The sequence below is a fragment of the Leguminivora glycinivorella genome, chromosome 14, assembly GCF_023078275.1.
Source record: "Leguminivora glycinivorella isolate SPB_JAAS2020 chromosome 14, LegGlyc_1.1, whole genome shotgun sequence".
NCBI lineage: Eukaryota > Metazoa > Arthropoda > Insecta > Lepidoptera > Tortricidae > Leguminivora > Leguminivora glycinivorella.
In genome coordinates, this window is record NC_062984.1 from 1,599,536 (window position 1) to 1,616,914 (window position 17,379).

General features: G+C 40.4%; 1 protein-coding gene across 1 annotated transcript in view; it reads right to left on the reverse strand.

The window, feature by feature from the left end:
- Window positions 1-865: 865 nt before the first annotated feature.
- LOC125233257 (solute carrier family 23 member 2) overlaps window positions 866-17,379 on the reverse strand; it is a 94,076-nt gene continuing 77,562 nt past the window's right edge. The window contains exons 8-15 of the mRNA XM_048139196.1: window positions 12,247-12,388; window positions 9,949-10,062; window positions 9,397-9,536; window positions 8,613-8,760; window positions 7,589-7,810; window positions 7,118-7,235; window positions 6,469-6,541; window positions 866-1,227 (exon numbers count right to left, since the gene is read on the reverse strand). Of these exons, the coding sequence (XP_047995153.1) occupies window positions 1,213-1,227; window positions 6,469-6,541; window positions 7,118-7,235; window positions 7,589-7,810; window positions 8,613-8,760; window positions 9,397-9,536; window positions 9,949-10,062; window positions 12,247-12,388 (972 nt within the window). The 3' untranslated portion in view covers window positions 866-1,212. The remainder of the gene's footprint in view (window positions 1,228-6,468; window positions 6,542-7,117; window positions 7,236-7,588; window positions 7,811-8,612; window positions 8,761-9,396; window positions 9,537-9,948; window positions 10,063-12,246; window positions 12,389-17,379) is intronic.

A 17,379-nucleotide genomic window follows, 5' to 3' on the forward strand; every position in this document is an offset into this window, starting at 1 on the left:
TTCGGAAATAATCGCTCCTAAAGGAAAAAAAAGTGCGTCCCCCCCCCTCTAACTTTTGAACCATATGTTTAAAAAATATGAAAAAAATCACAAAAGTAGAACTTTATAAAGACTTTCTAGGAAAATTGTTTTGAACTTGATAGGTTCAGTAGTTTTTGAGAAAAATACGGAAACTACGGAACCCTACACTGAGCGTGGACTGACACGCTCTTGGCCGGTTTTTTTTTTCTTAGACTTTATCTGTCTATACGGAGTTACACATGTCTTTGATTTCTGGTCAGACTTTACGATTTTACGAAGCAAGGGCGCATAGACAAGAGTACAATTATGTATGCACCGTAGCGTATCATCGTTCGATCTTCCGAATTGGTGGCAATCGTTACGAGAGTGGCTCAGCCATGACATTGGAGCCAGAGCCAGACACAGCGATGGGACTTTTCATTCGCACGTATGGCTGCCGCTCACCGCTGTCGCGCTTTGACCAATGTCGTGGCCGGGCCGTAAGTGTTTCTCCAAACCTATCGACGCAGAGTCGGCCTTCGATGACCAAAAATCGCTCGTGAGTAAGAACATACATACGGATGCGTTCGGCTTTCCGACGCGTAAGCGTCTTTATACTAACGAGCGATATTTGGTCGGTAAGATCCCATTTCCTTGTCTAGGTTTGGGGAAACCCTAAAAGGCTTTATATCTTCCCGCTGCTCCATGAGATTTGATCTAACCACCATAATAAACAAGAATTTGACGCAATTGCCTTCATGTAATATTTTGCAGTTTGTTATCACTAGCGTTTGTTCAACATTAATTTGGCTAATCTAGTAATTTGGCATGATATGATGGAATATAAAGTACACAAACACATAGATGTAATAAAATAATTTATTCAAAATATTATAATAATATTGACTACTGTTTTACTTAAGTAGGTACCTACTTAATTAATTATGTGTAACTTACATATTTCAAATACGGCCGCACTGCGATTCATATCAAATTTTAATCAAAATACGCTTCATAGGTAGGTACACAATTTAGATGAATTGAAGCGGAAAAGGGGCTCGCAAATAACTGAACTCGCCTCTATAATCAATGCGTTATAGTGTGTGTTCAGATATTTTGAGCACATCGGCCGCTTCGATATATCTGAGGGCCCTGACACTTGCGGCCTCTCGCGCCATTTTGGTGGACAGTATAGACTGTCTCTTTTCCTCGCTAGCTGTCCTTTTTAACACGCTTTTATTAGGTCGTCGTGTATGTAACTATGTATGTAATGGAATCTAAGGAAGCTAATTTAACCATCTTCCAGGAGTCGTAGCGTAATGAAAATTGGCAGCTATATGTAGTTCCGATGACAATACAATAATATGGTACTGTTGAGCTGATCTGATGATGCAGTCGGAAGATATGAACTGGAACTACATGATGGAACATCGTATCATAGCTGTTTTTGGGTTTCTTAGAAAAGTCTTGTAATGAACTTTGACTATGATTAGGTTTCAAGGTCTGATGATGGAGCCGGAAGATATGAACTGGAACTACATGATGGAACATCGTATCATAGCTGTTTTTGGGCTTCTTAGGAAAGTCTTGTAATGAACTTTGACTACAATTTAGGTTTCAAGGTCTGATGATGGAGCCGGAAGATATGAACTGGAACTACATGATGGAACATCGTATCATAGCTGGTTTTGGGCTTCTTAGAAAAGTCTTGTAATGAACTATGACTACGATTAGGTTTCAAGGCCTGATGATGGCCCCCCGCATAAAAGAAAGATCAACGTTGTATTTAAAATAAGTTGGGTTAAGGTTTTCTTGTGATCCTTAAGAGTAAAGAAAAGGGGGGCTCGGGGGGCGAAGCCCCCCGCATAAAAGAAAGATTAACGTAGTATTTAAAATAAGTTGGGTTAGCGTTTTCTTGTGATCTTTCAGAGCAAACAAAGGGGGGCTCGGGGGGCGAAGCCCCCGCATAAAAGAAATATCAACGTTGTATTTAAAATAAGTTGGGTTAAGGTTTTCTTGTGATCCTTAAGAGTAAAGAAAAGGGGGCTCGGGGGCGAAGCCCCCGCATGAAAGAAAGATCAACGTAGTATTTAGAATAAGTTGGGTTAGCGTTTTCTTGTGACCTTTAAGAGCAAACAAAAGCATTTAAGATAAGTTGGGTTAGCGTTTCCTTGTGACCTTTAAGAGCAAACAAAGGGGGGCTCGGGGGGCGAAGCCCCCCGCATAAAAGAAAGATTAACGTAGTATTTAAAATAAGTTGGGTTAGCGTTTTCTTGTGACCTTTCAGAGCAAACAAAGGGGGCTCGGGGGGCGAAGCCCCCCGCATGAAAGAAAGATCAACGTAGTATTTAGAATAAGTTGGGTTAGCGTTTTCTTGTGACCTTTAAGAGCAAACAAAGGGGGCTCGGGGGCGAAGCCCCCGCATAAAAGAAAGATAAACGTTGTATTTAAAATAAGTTGGGTTAGGGTTTTCTTGTTACCCTTAAGAGTAACGAAAAGGGGGGCTCGGGGGGCGAAGCCCCCCGCATAAAAGAAAGATTAACGTAGTATTTAAAATAAGTTGGGTTAGCGTTTCCTTGTGAACTTTAAGAGCAAACAAAGGGAGGCTCGGGGGGCGAAGCCCCCCGCATAAAAGAAAGATAAACGTTGTATTTAAAATAAGTTGGGTTAGGGTTTTCTTGTTACCCTTAAGAGTAACGAAAAGGGGGCTCGGGGGCGAAGCCCCCGCATAAAAGAAAGATTAACGTAGTATTTAAAATAAGTTGGGTTAGCGTTTTCTTGTGATCTTTCAGAGCAAACAAAGGGGGCTCGGGGGCGAAGCCCCCGCATAAAAGAAAGATCAACGTTGTATTTAAAATAAGTTGGGTTAAGGTTTTCTTGTGATCCTTAAGAGTAAAGAAAAGGGGGCTCGGGGGCGAAGCCCCCCGCATGAAAGAAAGATCAACGTAGTATTTAGAATAAGTTGGGTTAGCGTTTTCTTGTGATCTTTCAGAGCAAACAAAGGGGGGCTCGGGGGGCGAAGCCCCCCGCATAAAAGAAAGATCAACGTTGTATTTAAAATAAGTTGGGTTAAGGTTTTCTTGTGATCCTTAAGAGTAAAGAAAAGGGGGGCTCGGGGGGCGAAGCCCCCCGCATGAAAGAAAGATCAACGTAGTATTTAGAATAAGTTGGGTTAGCGTTTTCTTGTGACCTTTAAGAGCAAACAAAAGTATTTAAGATAAGTTGGGTTAGCGTTTCCTTGTGACCTTTAAGAGCAAACAAAGGGGGCTCGGGGGGCGAAGCCCCCGCATAAAAGAAAGATTAACGTAGTATTTAAAATAAGTTGGGTTAGCGTTTTCTTGTGACCTTTCAGAGCAAACAAAGGGGGGCTCGGGGGGCGAAGCCCCCCGCATGAAAGAAAGATCAACGTAGTATTTAGAATAAGTTGGGTTAGCGTTTTCTTGTGACCTTTAAGAGCAAACAAAGGGGGGCTCGGGGGCGAAGCCCCCGCATAAAAGAAAGATAAACGTTGTATTTAAAATAAGTTGGGTTAGGGTTTTCTTGTTACCCTTAAGAGTAACGAAAAGGGGGGCTCGGGGGGCGAAGCCCCCCGCATAAAAGAAAGATTAACGTAGTATTTAAAATAAGTTGGGTTAGCGTTTCCTTGTGAACTTTAAGAGCAAACAAAGGGGGCTCGGGGGCGAAGCCCCCCGCATAAAAGAAAGATAAACGTTGTATTTAAAATAAGTTGGGTTAGGGTTTTCTTGTTACCCTTAAGAGTAACGAAAAGGGGGCTCGGGGGGCGAAGCCCCCCGCATAAAAGAAAGATTAACGTAGTATTTAAAATAAGTTGGGTTAGCGTTTTCTTGTGACCTTTCAGAGCAAACAAAGGGGGGCTCGGGGGCGAAGCCCCCCCGCATAAAAGAAAGATCAACGTTGTATTTAAAATAAGTTGGGTTAAGGTTTTCTTGTGATCCTTAAGAGTAAAGAAAAGGGGGCCTCGGGGGGCGAAGCCCCCGCATGAAAGAAAGATCAACGTAGTATTTAGAATAAGTTGGGTTAGCGTTTTCTTGTGACCTTTAAGAGCAAACAAAAGTATTTAAGATAAGTTGGGTTAGCGTTTCCTTGTGACCTTCAAGAGCAAACAAAGGGGGGCTCGGGGGGCGAAGCCCCCCGCATAAAAGAAAGATAAACGTTGTATTTAAAATAAGTTGGGTTAGGGTTTTCTTGTTACCCTTAAGAGTAACGAAAAGGGGGGCTCGGGGGGCGAAGCCCCCTCATAAAAGAAAGATTAACGTAGTATTTAAAATAAGTTGGGTTAGCGTTTTCTTGTGACCTTTAAGAGCAAACAAAGGGGGGCTCGGGGGCGAAGCCCCCGCATGAAAGAAAGATCAACTTTATATTTAAAATAAGTTGATTTAGGGTTTTCTTGTGACCTTTCAGAGCAAACAAAGGGGGGCTCGGGGGGCGAAGCCCCCCGCATGAAAGAAAGATCAACGTAGTATTTAGAATAAGTTGGGTTAGCGTTTTCTTGTGACCTTTAAGAGCAAACAAAGGGGGGCTCGGGGGGCGAAGCCCCCCGCATAAAAGAAAGATAAACGTTGTATTTAAAATAAGTTGGGTTAGGGTTTTCTGGTTACCCTTAAGAGTAACGAAAAGGGGGGCTCGGGGGGCGAAGCTCCCCGCATAAAAGAAAGATAAACGTTGTATTTAAAATAAGTTGGGTTAGGGTTTTCTTGTTACCCTTAAGAGTAACGAAAAGGGGGGCTCGGGGGGCGAAGCCCCCGCATAAAAGAAAGATTAACGTAGTATTTAAAATAAGTTGGGTTAGCGTTTTCTTGTGACCTTTAAGAGCAAACAAAGGGGGCTCGGGGGCGAAGCCCCCGCATGAAAGAAAGATCAACTTTGTATTTAAAATAAGTTGATTTAGGGTTTTCTTGTGACCTTTCAGAGCAAACAAAGGGGGGCTCGGGGGGCGAAGCCCCCCGCATGAAAGAAAGATCAACGTAGTATTTAGAATAAGTTGGGTTAGCGTTTTCTTGTGACCTTTAAGAGCAAACAAAGGGGGCTCGGGGGCGAAGCCCCCCGCATAAAAGAAAGATAAACGTTGTATTTAAAATAAGTTGGTTTAGGGTTTTCTTGTGATCCTTAAGAGTAACGAAAAGGGGGGCTCGGGGGGCGAAGCCCCCCGCATAAAAGAAAGATCAACGTAGTATTTAAAATAAGTTGGGTTAGCGTTTTCTTGTGACCTTTAAGAGCAAACAAAGGGGGGCTCGGGGGGCGAAAGAAAGATCAACGTTGTATTTAAAATAAGTTGGGTAATGGTTTTCCTGTGACCCTTAAGAGCAAATAAAGGGGGGCTCGGCAAAAAAGAAATACTTAAATTTTGTTTGAATTAGTTGAAATGTGACAATATTTTCTAATCGAGTCAAACAAAATCCCACTAGCTGAGAGCTTCAAAACAATGTATGGCGAAAGTATGTCTCTCTAATGTCTTCAAAAAGTCCGCGATGGCACATGTCTATATTGTCTATCTTTTACGGATAACTTACTAGGTATAAACATTTTTATGATAATACCGTAATAAGAAGGTAGCCGCTAGTTATTATTAAGTAGCAATTAGCAATAAGTACACGTTAAGCCACAAATGGCATGTAGAATCCGCCTACTTGAAATAAATTTATGTATAAATGTTAAAAGTATTTCATTATTAATGACTAAAAAGTATAAAATAAATTAATAGTTTAAAAAACACTATAAAACACGCTTTTATAAATGCACGTAAAAGCCAAAAATAAATTATGGATCGTTCAAGTTGTCTCTATTTGTTAGCTGAAGTTTAAAAACTATGTGCTTTTAATTATAATATTTGATTGTAAAAGCGTGGGGCGCTGGAACAGGAAAGACTTTCTTGTAAACAAATACTAATCCGAACTTCCTGGCGAATGAAGTTGCATAAGAACATAACGTTTACATATGCCGCCTAAGGGTTACCAAAGAGAACCAAAGATATCTCGTCCACGAACAAGAACTCTGCATCCTGTCACTGTAGACACTTTCCCCTTTTGTACTTTGACTACCGGAAAAAAGCGGCGTTCTAAGTGTCGGTGACTGTCGACTCTCCTCGCTACTAGCGCATATTTTGTCTGAGTTCGACAAACTGGTACCTACTTTGAACACTGACTTTTAATTGATTTGACTGTTTAATGTAGACCCTACTAGTCATGCTGCAACTCCAGTTAGCGCGTCAATCTGTGTAACCTCCTTCCCGTAACATAGCATAATTTGATTTATCAGCAAGTTATACAAAAAGTCTTTCCTGTTCCAGCGCCCCACGCTTTTACAATCAAATATTATAATTAAAAGCACATAGTTTTTAAACTTCAGCTAACAAATAGAGACAACTTGAACGATCCATAATTTATTTTTGGCTTTTACGTGCATTTATAAAAGCGTGTTTTATAGTGTTTTTTAAACTATTAATTTATTCCTCGTCAAGAGTGCGGTGAACTTGCCGGCTTCATATGTCGGCATGAACGGGAGGTATGATGTCCATTTCCATCTGAAAATGAAAAGTAATTGAATTTACGACAGACAGACAAATGGACATATCAGTCGTCATAGTCGCGCGATGAGTTCTTTTTGTAGGTCGCTTTTTGGTACAGAACCATGCTGTACTGAATTCGTATTAAGTACGAAAAAGTAGTTTGAACTCTAACGTCGTCATCAATACTAAGTAACATACCACCAATGTGGCTTAAAAAGATACAACATTAGGGTTAGTCCCATAGTAAGTAATAGTGTCCTAATACACGTCACAAAATATGGTTATCTAACGGCCAGACTACGAATTTGCGACACGGCAACCAAAACTGGAAAGAAAAGGTCTCATCGCTAAGTTTTGTTCAAAAACCACTCTTGCACTCTAAACTACTGAATGTACTAAACTAAAAAACTAACTGTTTGGGCTTAGTGCGTGATCGAAAGTGAATTTTGTTCTCTGAAATGAGAGATCGCCACCTATCCCGACCCTGCGTAGCCTCTTGCCAGTCACTGACTTGAAGCTGACGCAGATCCGGCGCCACACTTTCCTCCCAGCGATACCTGAGTCGACCCGAGGCATCAGAAAATACCTGACCTGCGTATGAGTGACATTCCGACGGGGAAGTCGTAAGTGTCGCCACCTAGCGTCGCGCCGGCCGCTTCCAGCGACATCTCCTTGGCCCACGCTGCCAGCCCGCGCTCCTCGTCCGTGCCTACGAAACGAGAAGTTTTTAAATGGTAACTATCAGGCAAAATGTTTTCGGCGTCATTTGGATCTACGTATATATGTACATATGTAAAATGTAATCATAGGTTCCCTGAAGGTGTAAATAGGATATTATAGATGAGCAGAACTAATATCCGGTATCAAATCGTTGAGCAGACATCCCAAAGCATCTCCAACATGTATAAAAATAGACAAAAGCGCTTGCAGCACAGCGTCCAGTTCGTGAACGGTGAACACCACAATTTCCAACCTAAAAGCGAACTAGGGTTCATCCTATGCACCCCCTAGCGAGTACTAATAGGAAAGCAATTCAGATTACAAGGAGTATAGACACAATACCTGGTATCAAATTATCAAGAAGACATCCCAAGACTCCTCCGACAAGGATCGAAGTAGACAGCAACACTTGCAGCACAGCATCCAGAGCTTCCACCCCGGTCTGTATCACCCCGCTGTGCGCGGCCATCCAGCGGGTCAGCACTAGCGGGAAGAACAGGCTGAACCCGATGATGTACAGGTTCCGGGAGCTGTTCAGGTCCACGTATTGGAGGGCTGATAGACCTGGGGAAAACGGGGGAAAATCAACACATCCCATCCCAACATTCGAAGGCTGATTTTCAATAATAGTAACACAATGTTTTTATAAAACTAAATGTCAGTATTATTTTGAACTTGTCTTTTGCTAATAGACAAGATATTTATGGCACGCTCGACTAAGTATATGATTTCATGAGCAAGTATTTTAGAACGCTTTCTTCACAGCAGTACAGCGTAATTCACCAAAGGCTGACACGATATAAAACTGTCCCACCACACTCGTCTAAGCTTAGCTTCCTACCAGATCTGATACTGTGATCTTGAATAGAACTTTTATGCCGGACGGTGGCCAATCCTCAAACCCTGACCATCAGACCCTGCCGGCGTAGCCGAATGGAAATCGTCAACGCCAAACGCCGACAGCAATGCTGTCTGGCTCTGTCACGCCGCAAGAGCGGTAGATATCTACGAAACGGACGGGTAAAGTTTCTGTTTGGTGAGCTGAGGTGAGATATGATATATAAATATATATATATATATATATTTTTTCAAAATGTGTAAAATATTGTCACCTTACACCTGATTGTAAACGGGAAGAAACTGGCTCTTGGGACACAGGGAGACCTACTTTGAGAGCCAGGGACCAATATTGTATATACACGTAACCTTATAGTTGCAATAAAGAATATTTTTATTTTTTTATTTTTTTTTATGTTTGATCCAATGGTTGACTGGTAGAGAATGCCTTAAGGCATTAAGTCCACCATTTGTACAATTTTATGTAGTGCAATAAATAAATAAATAAACGGACATTATCAGAACTCACCGAAAGCCGAGATCATGCCGAACATGACACAGAACAGTCCCCCCACCACCGGCTGTGGTATGATGATGAAGACGGCTCCAAGCTTCCCGACCACTCCTTGCAGAATCATGAGGCCCGCTGCCCATTGCACCACGCGCCGTGATCCAACCTGTGCGGGTAGAATTACGATATAAACTGGACTATTCCATACAACAACAGTTTCATGTAAAATACTTATTTTGGCGCATTCCACGAGATTGTCCCTTACGAAATGCTTTTGACTTGTATGCTGCTACATCAATAAAATCCGTAAAGCTCGAGAAAATACTGCCAATTTGGGCATTTTCGCGAGAACAATCACCAAAAATATTTTTTCTAAGGTAGGTAAATTTTATTTTTTTCCTACTCAGTATCACGAGCCCTTTCGAACTAGGACAAAAAACGAGGAACAAAAAAATGGTCCCAAAATGTTCTATTTTGCATACTTCCACTTTGTAAAACCACTGTACAAAGTATTTGAAAAATAGTAACGAAGTGGAAAAATTAAATTTGGGACGTTTTTTTGCCTCTGAGGATCGAAAGGGCTCGTGATTCTGAGTATGAAAAACATTAAATTTACTTATTTCGAAAACAAACAGATTTTGAATCTTTTTGCACATATAACTAAGTCAAGAAAGATTGTCAGAGACAAAATACCTCAGTCTATTTCAGCCACAACTAGTTCATTGTGAATCCTCGAAGCCAGGACAGTACCTCTTAGTTGTTAAACGGTTTACTTAGCTTGCCCAGTTAACTTAATACTAACCTTCGTGACACCGATAGCCCCCACGTTTTCTCCGAAGGTGTTGGTTCCATTCCCGGATCCCCACAGACCAGCCAGTACTGTTCCCAGACCCTCAGTACCTAGACCACGATTGATGGCGTGGAGCGGAGGTGGTGGGGCCGCTAAAAATAAAATATACGCATGCACTTACAAAACAAAAGTTATAATTTACTGGAGACATCACTATCAACTAAGAAAACATTACTAATCAATTTTGAGTCGCAAGGGACATGCAGGCAATTATGATAAAATATCAAGCCAATGATTGCCCTGCAGATTTTGTGTGCTGTTGACGAATCTGATGTTGCATGTCTACATGGACTACGCTTATTGCTTACCTTAGGCAATTCAGCTGTAGTTTGCCTTCTATACAAACAAATACACGAAATACCTACCGATATAATTAAGTGGTCGAAAAAAACGAAATATGTTGATATGTGGACAAAGTTGCGACTTATTCATGAAGGAATGACGAAGACGATCATTTCACTTAAATATGGGAATTAGAAGAGGTCATAAAATACAAGGACTTACCGCACATCCTGGCCGTGGTGGGATAGTAGCTGATGGACTCGACGGTGCATGCTAGCACGCCGGCCAGCATGCCTAGCACGCCCGCCACGCTCACTGTCGGTGCTCCCCATTGGCCTGAGAACACGCCATTATGCTATTATTTACAAGCATTTCATCCATGTACAGGTGAAAGAAAATCATGAACAAAGGTTACGTTACGTGAGTTACGAGAAAGAGGAGCCGGTGACAGACTTCAAAATTTTAGTGTAATTGTGTCGCTTAACTTCAAAAGTGGGTAAATCCATTCTGCTATAAGGTTTATTATCTTTCAGATGATAATTATATTTCAGCAGGTCTCGAAAAGCTTGTACAAAAATTAAGGAAAAAGTTAAATTTGTTTTTATTATTCCTATTTTGTTGCCAAGATTTTTTTGATGAATTGAGATTTTAGTAAGTTTTATTTGGTCGTTAAGGTTCTCTAGTATCTATATTTTCTTAATTATAACAATTAACCTGTATATATCTTACGAAAGTCGACTTTTATTACTAAATGTTGGTAACATAAATAAACTTTTTAACAAAAAATAAAACCGCCTTCAAAAATAAGCGCGTTACAAAACACGGAGAAACTAAAAAGCAAAAAATAATAAACCTTTGAATTCAGATTTCTTATCGGATTGCAATAATCTAAACATCCAAATTATAAACAAATCAATTACTTTTGTAGTCGGTACCAGACCTGTTCATCGCCTTGCTATTCCTGTTTGCACCACCCAACCATACGCAGGCTGGCACCGACTCCAAAAATAATTGATTTGTTTATAATTTGGATGTTTAGATTATTGCAATCCGATAAGAAATCTGAATTCAAAGGTTTATTATTTTTTGCTTTTTAGTTTCTCCGTGTTTTGTAACGCGCTTATTTTTGAAGGCGGTTTTATTTTTTGTTAAAAGTTTATTTATTTGTTGATTTTTAGTGGTTCCTATTGATATTCTATGTATCAGTCCGAATATATGTACAGTAGTGAAAGAATTATCCTTTAACTCCTAACCATTGAGGAGTTGACCTTCCATCATCAGCTCAGCCACATAAAGTTATCACCATCAGGCGTAAATACTGGTGTACCTTTGAAAAATACACTAAAAACATTACATGTGCCTATAACATTTGAGGAGTTCCCTCGATTTCTCCAAGATCCCATCATCAGACCCCGACTTGGTGCCAATGGGACCATCTCGGGGTTATACCTGATCGAATGAAAAAAAAATTTTGAAAATCGGTCCATGACTCTCGGAGATATCGAATAACATACATACAAAAAAAAAAAACATTCAGTCGAATTGAGAACCTCCTCCTTTTCTGAAGTCGGTTAAAAATAGGATCAATTAAAATTTGCTGACGTGGCTACATAGCCATTGTACATACAAAGTTGACGGGAACTGCTCATTTAATGGATTTACCCACTTTTGAAGTTAAGCGACACAATTACACATCCGACATCCGGAAGATTGCGTGTCACAAACTGGATGAAATTAGCTCAAGACCGGGACAAGTGGCGAACTAGAAGAGAGGCATAATGTGTTCAACAGTGGGCGATAAACGGTTGATGATGGTGATGAGCATAAGTAATTCGGAAACTTAAACTGAAACTACTTATTGTGTTAGTTATAAAATCTACTACAAGCCTCATGTCAAAGATTTCTTTTATTAATCTGACATTTGCATGTATATTTGTATGCATCGCGAAAAGAATCTCAAGTTCAGACCGAGTTAGCAATGTGAGGTAAACGTAGGATTTAGTTAGAAAAATTGTAAACATTCGTTAATTACTCGTACTACTGTAGCCGTACGTGTTCACGGCAAAAAGAGCAAATTAACGAGCGAAGCTCAACCTAGCGTGGGGACTAGGGAGCTAGCGGCGGAATACGAACTGCAGAGGTATTAAGTACTACGCACTTCTTGGATTTGGGTCAAACACATTTTATAAAAAATCACTAAGGGACCGGCCACACTTAAGAAACGCATGTCCTGAGGTGCGGAACGGACGTCCGCGCCACGCCGCCTGAATGTAATGCCTGGGGGCGCGTCTTACGTCCTTCCTATACAAAATGTACTGAGGAGACGTTTTTTGAATTACATTCAGGCGGCGTGGCGGAGACGTCCGTTGCGCGCCCCGAGACACGCGACGCCTAAGTGGGGACGCTACCTAATAAGAGTTTTGAATGATTCACGGTTAATTTCATTACACTTATACAATAAGTAGACCTTTTTGTTTTTTGTCTAGCTCCCGATATTTCGACGCAGTTATTTACCCTTACCTGGATAAGGAACTCTAAACCAGGGTGCGTCTTCAATGATGACCAGCTTGAGATCCGTGCGGGCCGGGTGTCCAGCCGGTAAGGTATCCGTCAGCGTCAAGATCAGGCACACCAACCACATAATGGCTATGGTCAGGAGAACCTAACAAAACATGTAAAAGGTAATGTTAATGGTAATATAGGATAGGCAACGTATCGCCATGGCACTTTGAAGAAGACAACTCTCTCTTCCAAGCTATGAATTCCACTTGGTGTGGGGTCAGCCTTCCATGTCATTTGCTTCCACTTCTTCCTATATTTGACTTCGTCTTCTGACACTTTGCACTTGGCCATGTCTTTTAGCACTACATACAACATTAATGTTATGATAAAGACAGAGAAATTAGGTACATATTTAAGTACCTAACCGTTTATCTATTATGGTTATTTTTCTTACTTTCTGCAATATGGAATAATAATGTGAGGGATGTTATTGTAATGTTAAAGGCATGTAACTATTTTACTTTCGACAGTTTCGACACGGTAATAATGGGCTTAGATTCGGATTATGTTACCTAATTATAATTATAATTATAATATGCAGAGACGCATAAAAGACGTAAATACGGAGGTTTGTTGCTTTTGGCGTCGAGTCCCTCGGTCCGTGGGGCCAGGGCGCCCAGATTTTATACAAGGACTTGGCGAAGCGGCTGGCAGCTTCCTCGCTCCACGTATAAGCATTGCGGTTCAGCAAGGAAATGCTGCCAGCATCTTGGGCACTTTTTCTTAATTGCCAAGTTTATAATAATTATTGTATAACAATTTTATTTAAGTGTTATTAATAAATAAATATCCTATTATAATACCTAGTCGTATGTATCACAAATGTGCTAACAATGGAGCAAAACTAAGCTATCCGCATACATCGCAGCGGAACTCACAGGCCATCCTAACCTCACTGATATGATGATATCGTTAGAACATATAAAGGATGTCATTCAAATATCGTGCATTTCGCTCCTACATTCCTGTAGCTATATTGGTGCGGATGAGACGCACATTCCATCTCTAGGATATAGTGCTGATGTCGGAGTACATTTGAATTAACTTGTCAGCTAATGACGTATTTCGCCCGCAGCCGACATGGCTTTTAATTACTGCTTGCTGCAGCTTAACCCGATATTGTTCAGTTAAACCCGAGTAATTAGCGTGCTGTTTAAATAAAATAGGTTACTCAGTTATAAAATACAATTTTTTACCGCTGCTGGCAAAGTTTTCTGCGTAGAATAATTTTATTATTTCCATGATCTTAATTATGTCATTAAGTACACAGTCTCTGTGCCAAATTGTATCTAATAAAAGCTCAACGGTTTAAACGAAAAGAAGATATAAAAGACCCACTGGCGTACTGATGTGCCGACGGAAAGTTTCCAAAATTCTGAAATTTTCACATAGTAAACTTTCCATACTTTGTATGGACAATTGTATGGATGAAAACTTTCCATTTCATAAATTTAAATTCCCTTTATTTTTCGTGAAAGTTTCGTGAATTTTTCAAGAAATTTAAGATTTTTTTGGAAAGTTCCCGCAATTTGCACATCACTACACCGGCGATATACGATAGTAAGGATAAACCAAGAAATGAATGCCGAATGTGATGAAATCTATAATAATGTACCTACTTATACTTTGGCACACGTACTTGGACAAAATGACGACAAATTAAAAAAAAAACGCAGGCATGGAGAAATTTCCCTTTGTAAACTCATATCTGTACGAATATGACACCTTTGTCTGTTCCAACAAGTTATACCAAATAAACTTTGATTGAATAAACGTTTTCTATGAACTTCACATTTGTCAACATAAATATCATTCGGTTTTGTTCGCTTGACTGTGCGGTCGCAAAAATATATTTATTTTGGAAAACTCATTTATTTTACTTGTCCGCGGATATTTGGTAGCAGAGCATGGCTACGATCCACGGACCTTTAATAAAGTGAGACGATTAATATATTAAACAGAATAGGAGCATCACAAAGCTGCCCCGCGTAATGTTTCATCTTACATACAATAATGGAGTTATCCACTAACAACGAACGTGCCCGCCGGACCGCGACGCGGATTCCAGCCATTCCATCGCGCACCGTCGCCTTCAGATATATCGAAGCAGTCGACGTGCTCACAAATATATTTACACGCACTCTAGAACTTTCGAACTAAAAGCTATTTCACATATTTGCGAGCACTTCGGACGGGACCCCTTTCTTTCCCATAAACTTTTTGGTCAGAATTTCGTTAGTCATAAGTTGTTATTCATATATTTTGTGGTCATAAACATCACTAGTCATAATTTTTGTTACGAATAATGCTTAATGGTACTAACATTAACAACCCATAATATTGGATGCCATAACCTTAAAAGTCATAAAGTTGATGAGTATAAAATTGAAAGGCATAACAATAATTATCCAGGATTATTACTAGGCATATTTTTTGAAGCCCTACTGATTGTTCTGCATACAGTTTTAAGGCATAAACCTCATAAGTCATAATCTTTGTTACGAATAACGTTTAATAGTTCTAACGTTAACAACCCATATCTTACACTATAATCTTAGAATCAAGAAAGTTGATGAATATAACATTTAAAACGGATCCCTTTGTTAGCCAGATTATCATTAGTCATAATTCTGAAACGGTTTCATTAGGGTCACCTATAGATAGGTTAGGTTAGGTTTGTTTTATGGCAATCCTGAAAAGTTACGCGTTTTTGAGAAAAACCAAATTATGACTAACGAAAATGTGGACAATCGATACATTATACCTTATGACTTTATTGGTAGTCCGCATTTACCTCGCGTCCATTAGAACGGAAATAGGACCCCTGCCCCCCTTCTACTCGTTGACGAAGCCGAATACTACAAAAATCAGCATGCAAAGGAAGAAATGGCGGGAAAATCAGTGAGCTCATTGAGTATTTTAATCCTCATTTCTCAGCTAGGTTCGCTAGTTACCTTGTGTCATTCAGAGCAAAAATAGGAGCCCCGCATAGCGAGGCTCCGTCGAATCGCTGGCGGGCCCTAATACTTTTAAAAGCAACATGAAAAAATAAAACACATAACATGTAAAAGACGAAATGGCGGGAAAATCAGTGAGCCCAACGAGAAAATTTTCATTTCTCGGGTAGGTTCGTTAGTTACCTTGTGTCATTCAGAGCAGAAATAGGAGCCCCGCATAGCGGGGCTCCGTCGAATCTCTGGCTGGGCCTAATATTCTTAAAAGCAACATGAAAAAATTAAACACATAACATGTAAAAGACGAAATGGCGGGAAAATCAGTGAGCCCAACGAGAAAATTTTCATTTCTCGGGTAGGTTCGTTAGTTACCTTGTGTCATTCAGAGAATAAATAGGAGCCCCGCATAGCGGGGCTCCGTCGAATCGCTGGCGGGGCCTAATATTCTTAAAAGCGACATGAAAAATTAAACACATAACATGTAAAAGACGAAAAAAGTATCTTCTGTGAAAAACTAAATTATGACTAACGATAGTGAACACGAACAAACATTATGACTTCAAACTTAATGAAAAATAATATACATCCCATTGAATGTTATGATTAAAGTTAATGTGGACAGTAATCATTATTACTTGCGAAAATATACTTTACGACAATTATGACAAACATGTTTATTGCTTTCAACATTATGTCCATAATACAAAATGCAATTTGATTATTATGCCAAACAATGTTTATGACTAACAATAATGATGACTTGCAAAAATCTGACCTCCAATTTCTGTCATTCAACTTTATGACTAATGATAATATGACTATTAAAAATTATGACTAACAACGTTATGGATTGTAAAAATCGGACTAAAAAAATTATGGGAACCAATAGAGACCCACTTCGGACGCTTCGATATTTCTGATGGCCATTTTACTAAGCGCCTTTGAACCAACATAGGTTTCACCTTGACACCTGTATCAAATATTTGAAGTGAGGGATCATTTCTGGTTAGTTGGTGATATGTGAAACTAGAGTGCTAGTGGCAAATCCTGGTAAAGTGTTATTTAAATGACTATTTGTATGTCGTGTGCAGCTTAGTGCAGTTGATGGGTTTGGCGTTCAACATAATATCACTTAATTCCTGTGTTAAGTGATAAAACGTTAACTACGTTATAAACTGCGATATCGTCTACGACGCGAGTGGGTATAAGGGTGAAGTCATCTCACATTCAGTATCAACATTGAGCCGCATTCTGTATATGAGAAACCGCTTGTTAGTACTAGTATGAAGACGTTTTGGTACATACCTATCGGAAAGCTGAAAGCACGCGTATTGTATATTATTATTGTATATGAGCCTCTTCCTCAGCACATTTCAGATGAATATAATTTTAATATTCTAATTTAATATATCTCTCTTATCATCTGAAAGTCTGTTTGCCAGTCGGCAAAGGCCTCCTCCAGCCTCCTCCATTCGTTTCTGTCAAGTGCTACTCTGTTCCAGGTTACTCCGGCAACTAAGCGAATGTCATCATCCCATCTTTTTAGCTGTGAGCCGGCCTTCCGTTTCCATTTCGTTTCGTTTTCGTTTTTCGAAAGCATGCGTACGCATGTTCACATTAACAAGCGATTTTACATACACGAAATGCGGCTCGGCGCTGATAGACGTTGACCATCCTAAAGAGTTGCTGCTCTTCGCTTCTTGATCGTCAGTCTCTGAGTTTGATGTAGTCCGTCGAATGGGACATGGAAAAAAGTCACCGTCGCCTCACGACAAAAGCAATATCCTGTAAACTTACCGGGAACAGCTTGAAAAGTGAGAACCACTGTATGGAACAGCCGGTGGACCGTTTCCATGACAACGTGGGGACGCTCACGCCGCCCATACATTGCCGGAGCTCTTAGTAGAGCGTACTGGGACAAGTTGTCTTACCGGGAACAGCTTGAAAAGTGGGAACCACTGGACCGAGCAGCCGGTAGACCGTTTCCATGACAACGTGGGGACGCTCACGCTGCCCATACATTGCCGGAGCTCTTAGTAGAACGTACTGGGACAAGTTGTCTTACCGGGAACAGCTTGAAAAGTGGGAACCACTGGACCGAGCAGCCGGTAGACCGTTTCCATGACAACGTGGGGAC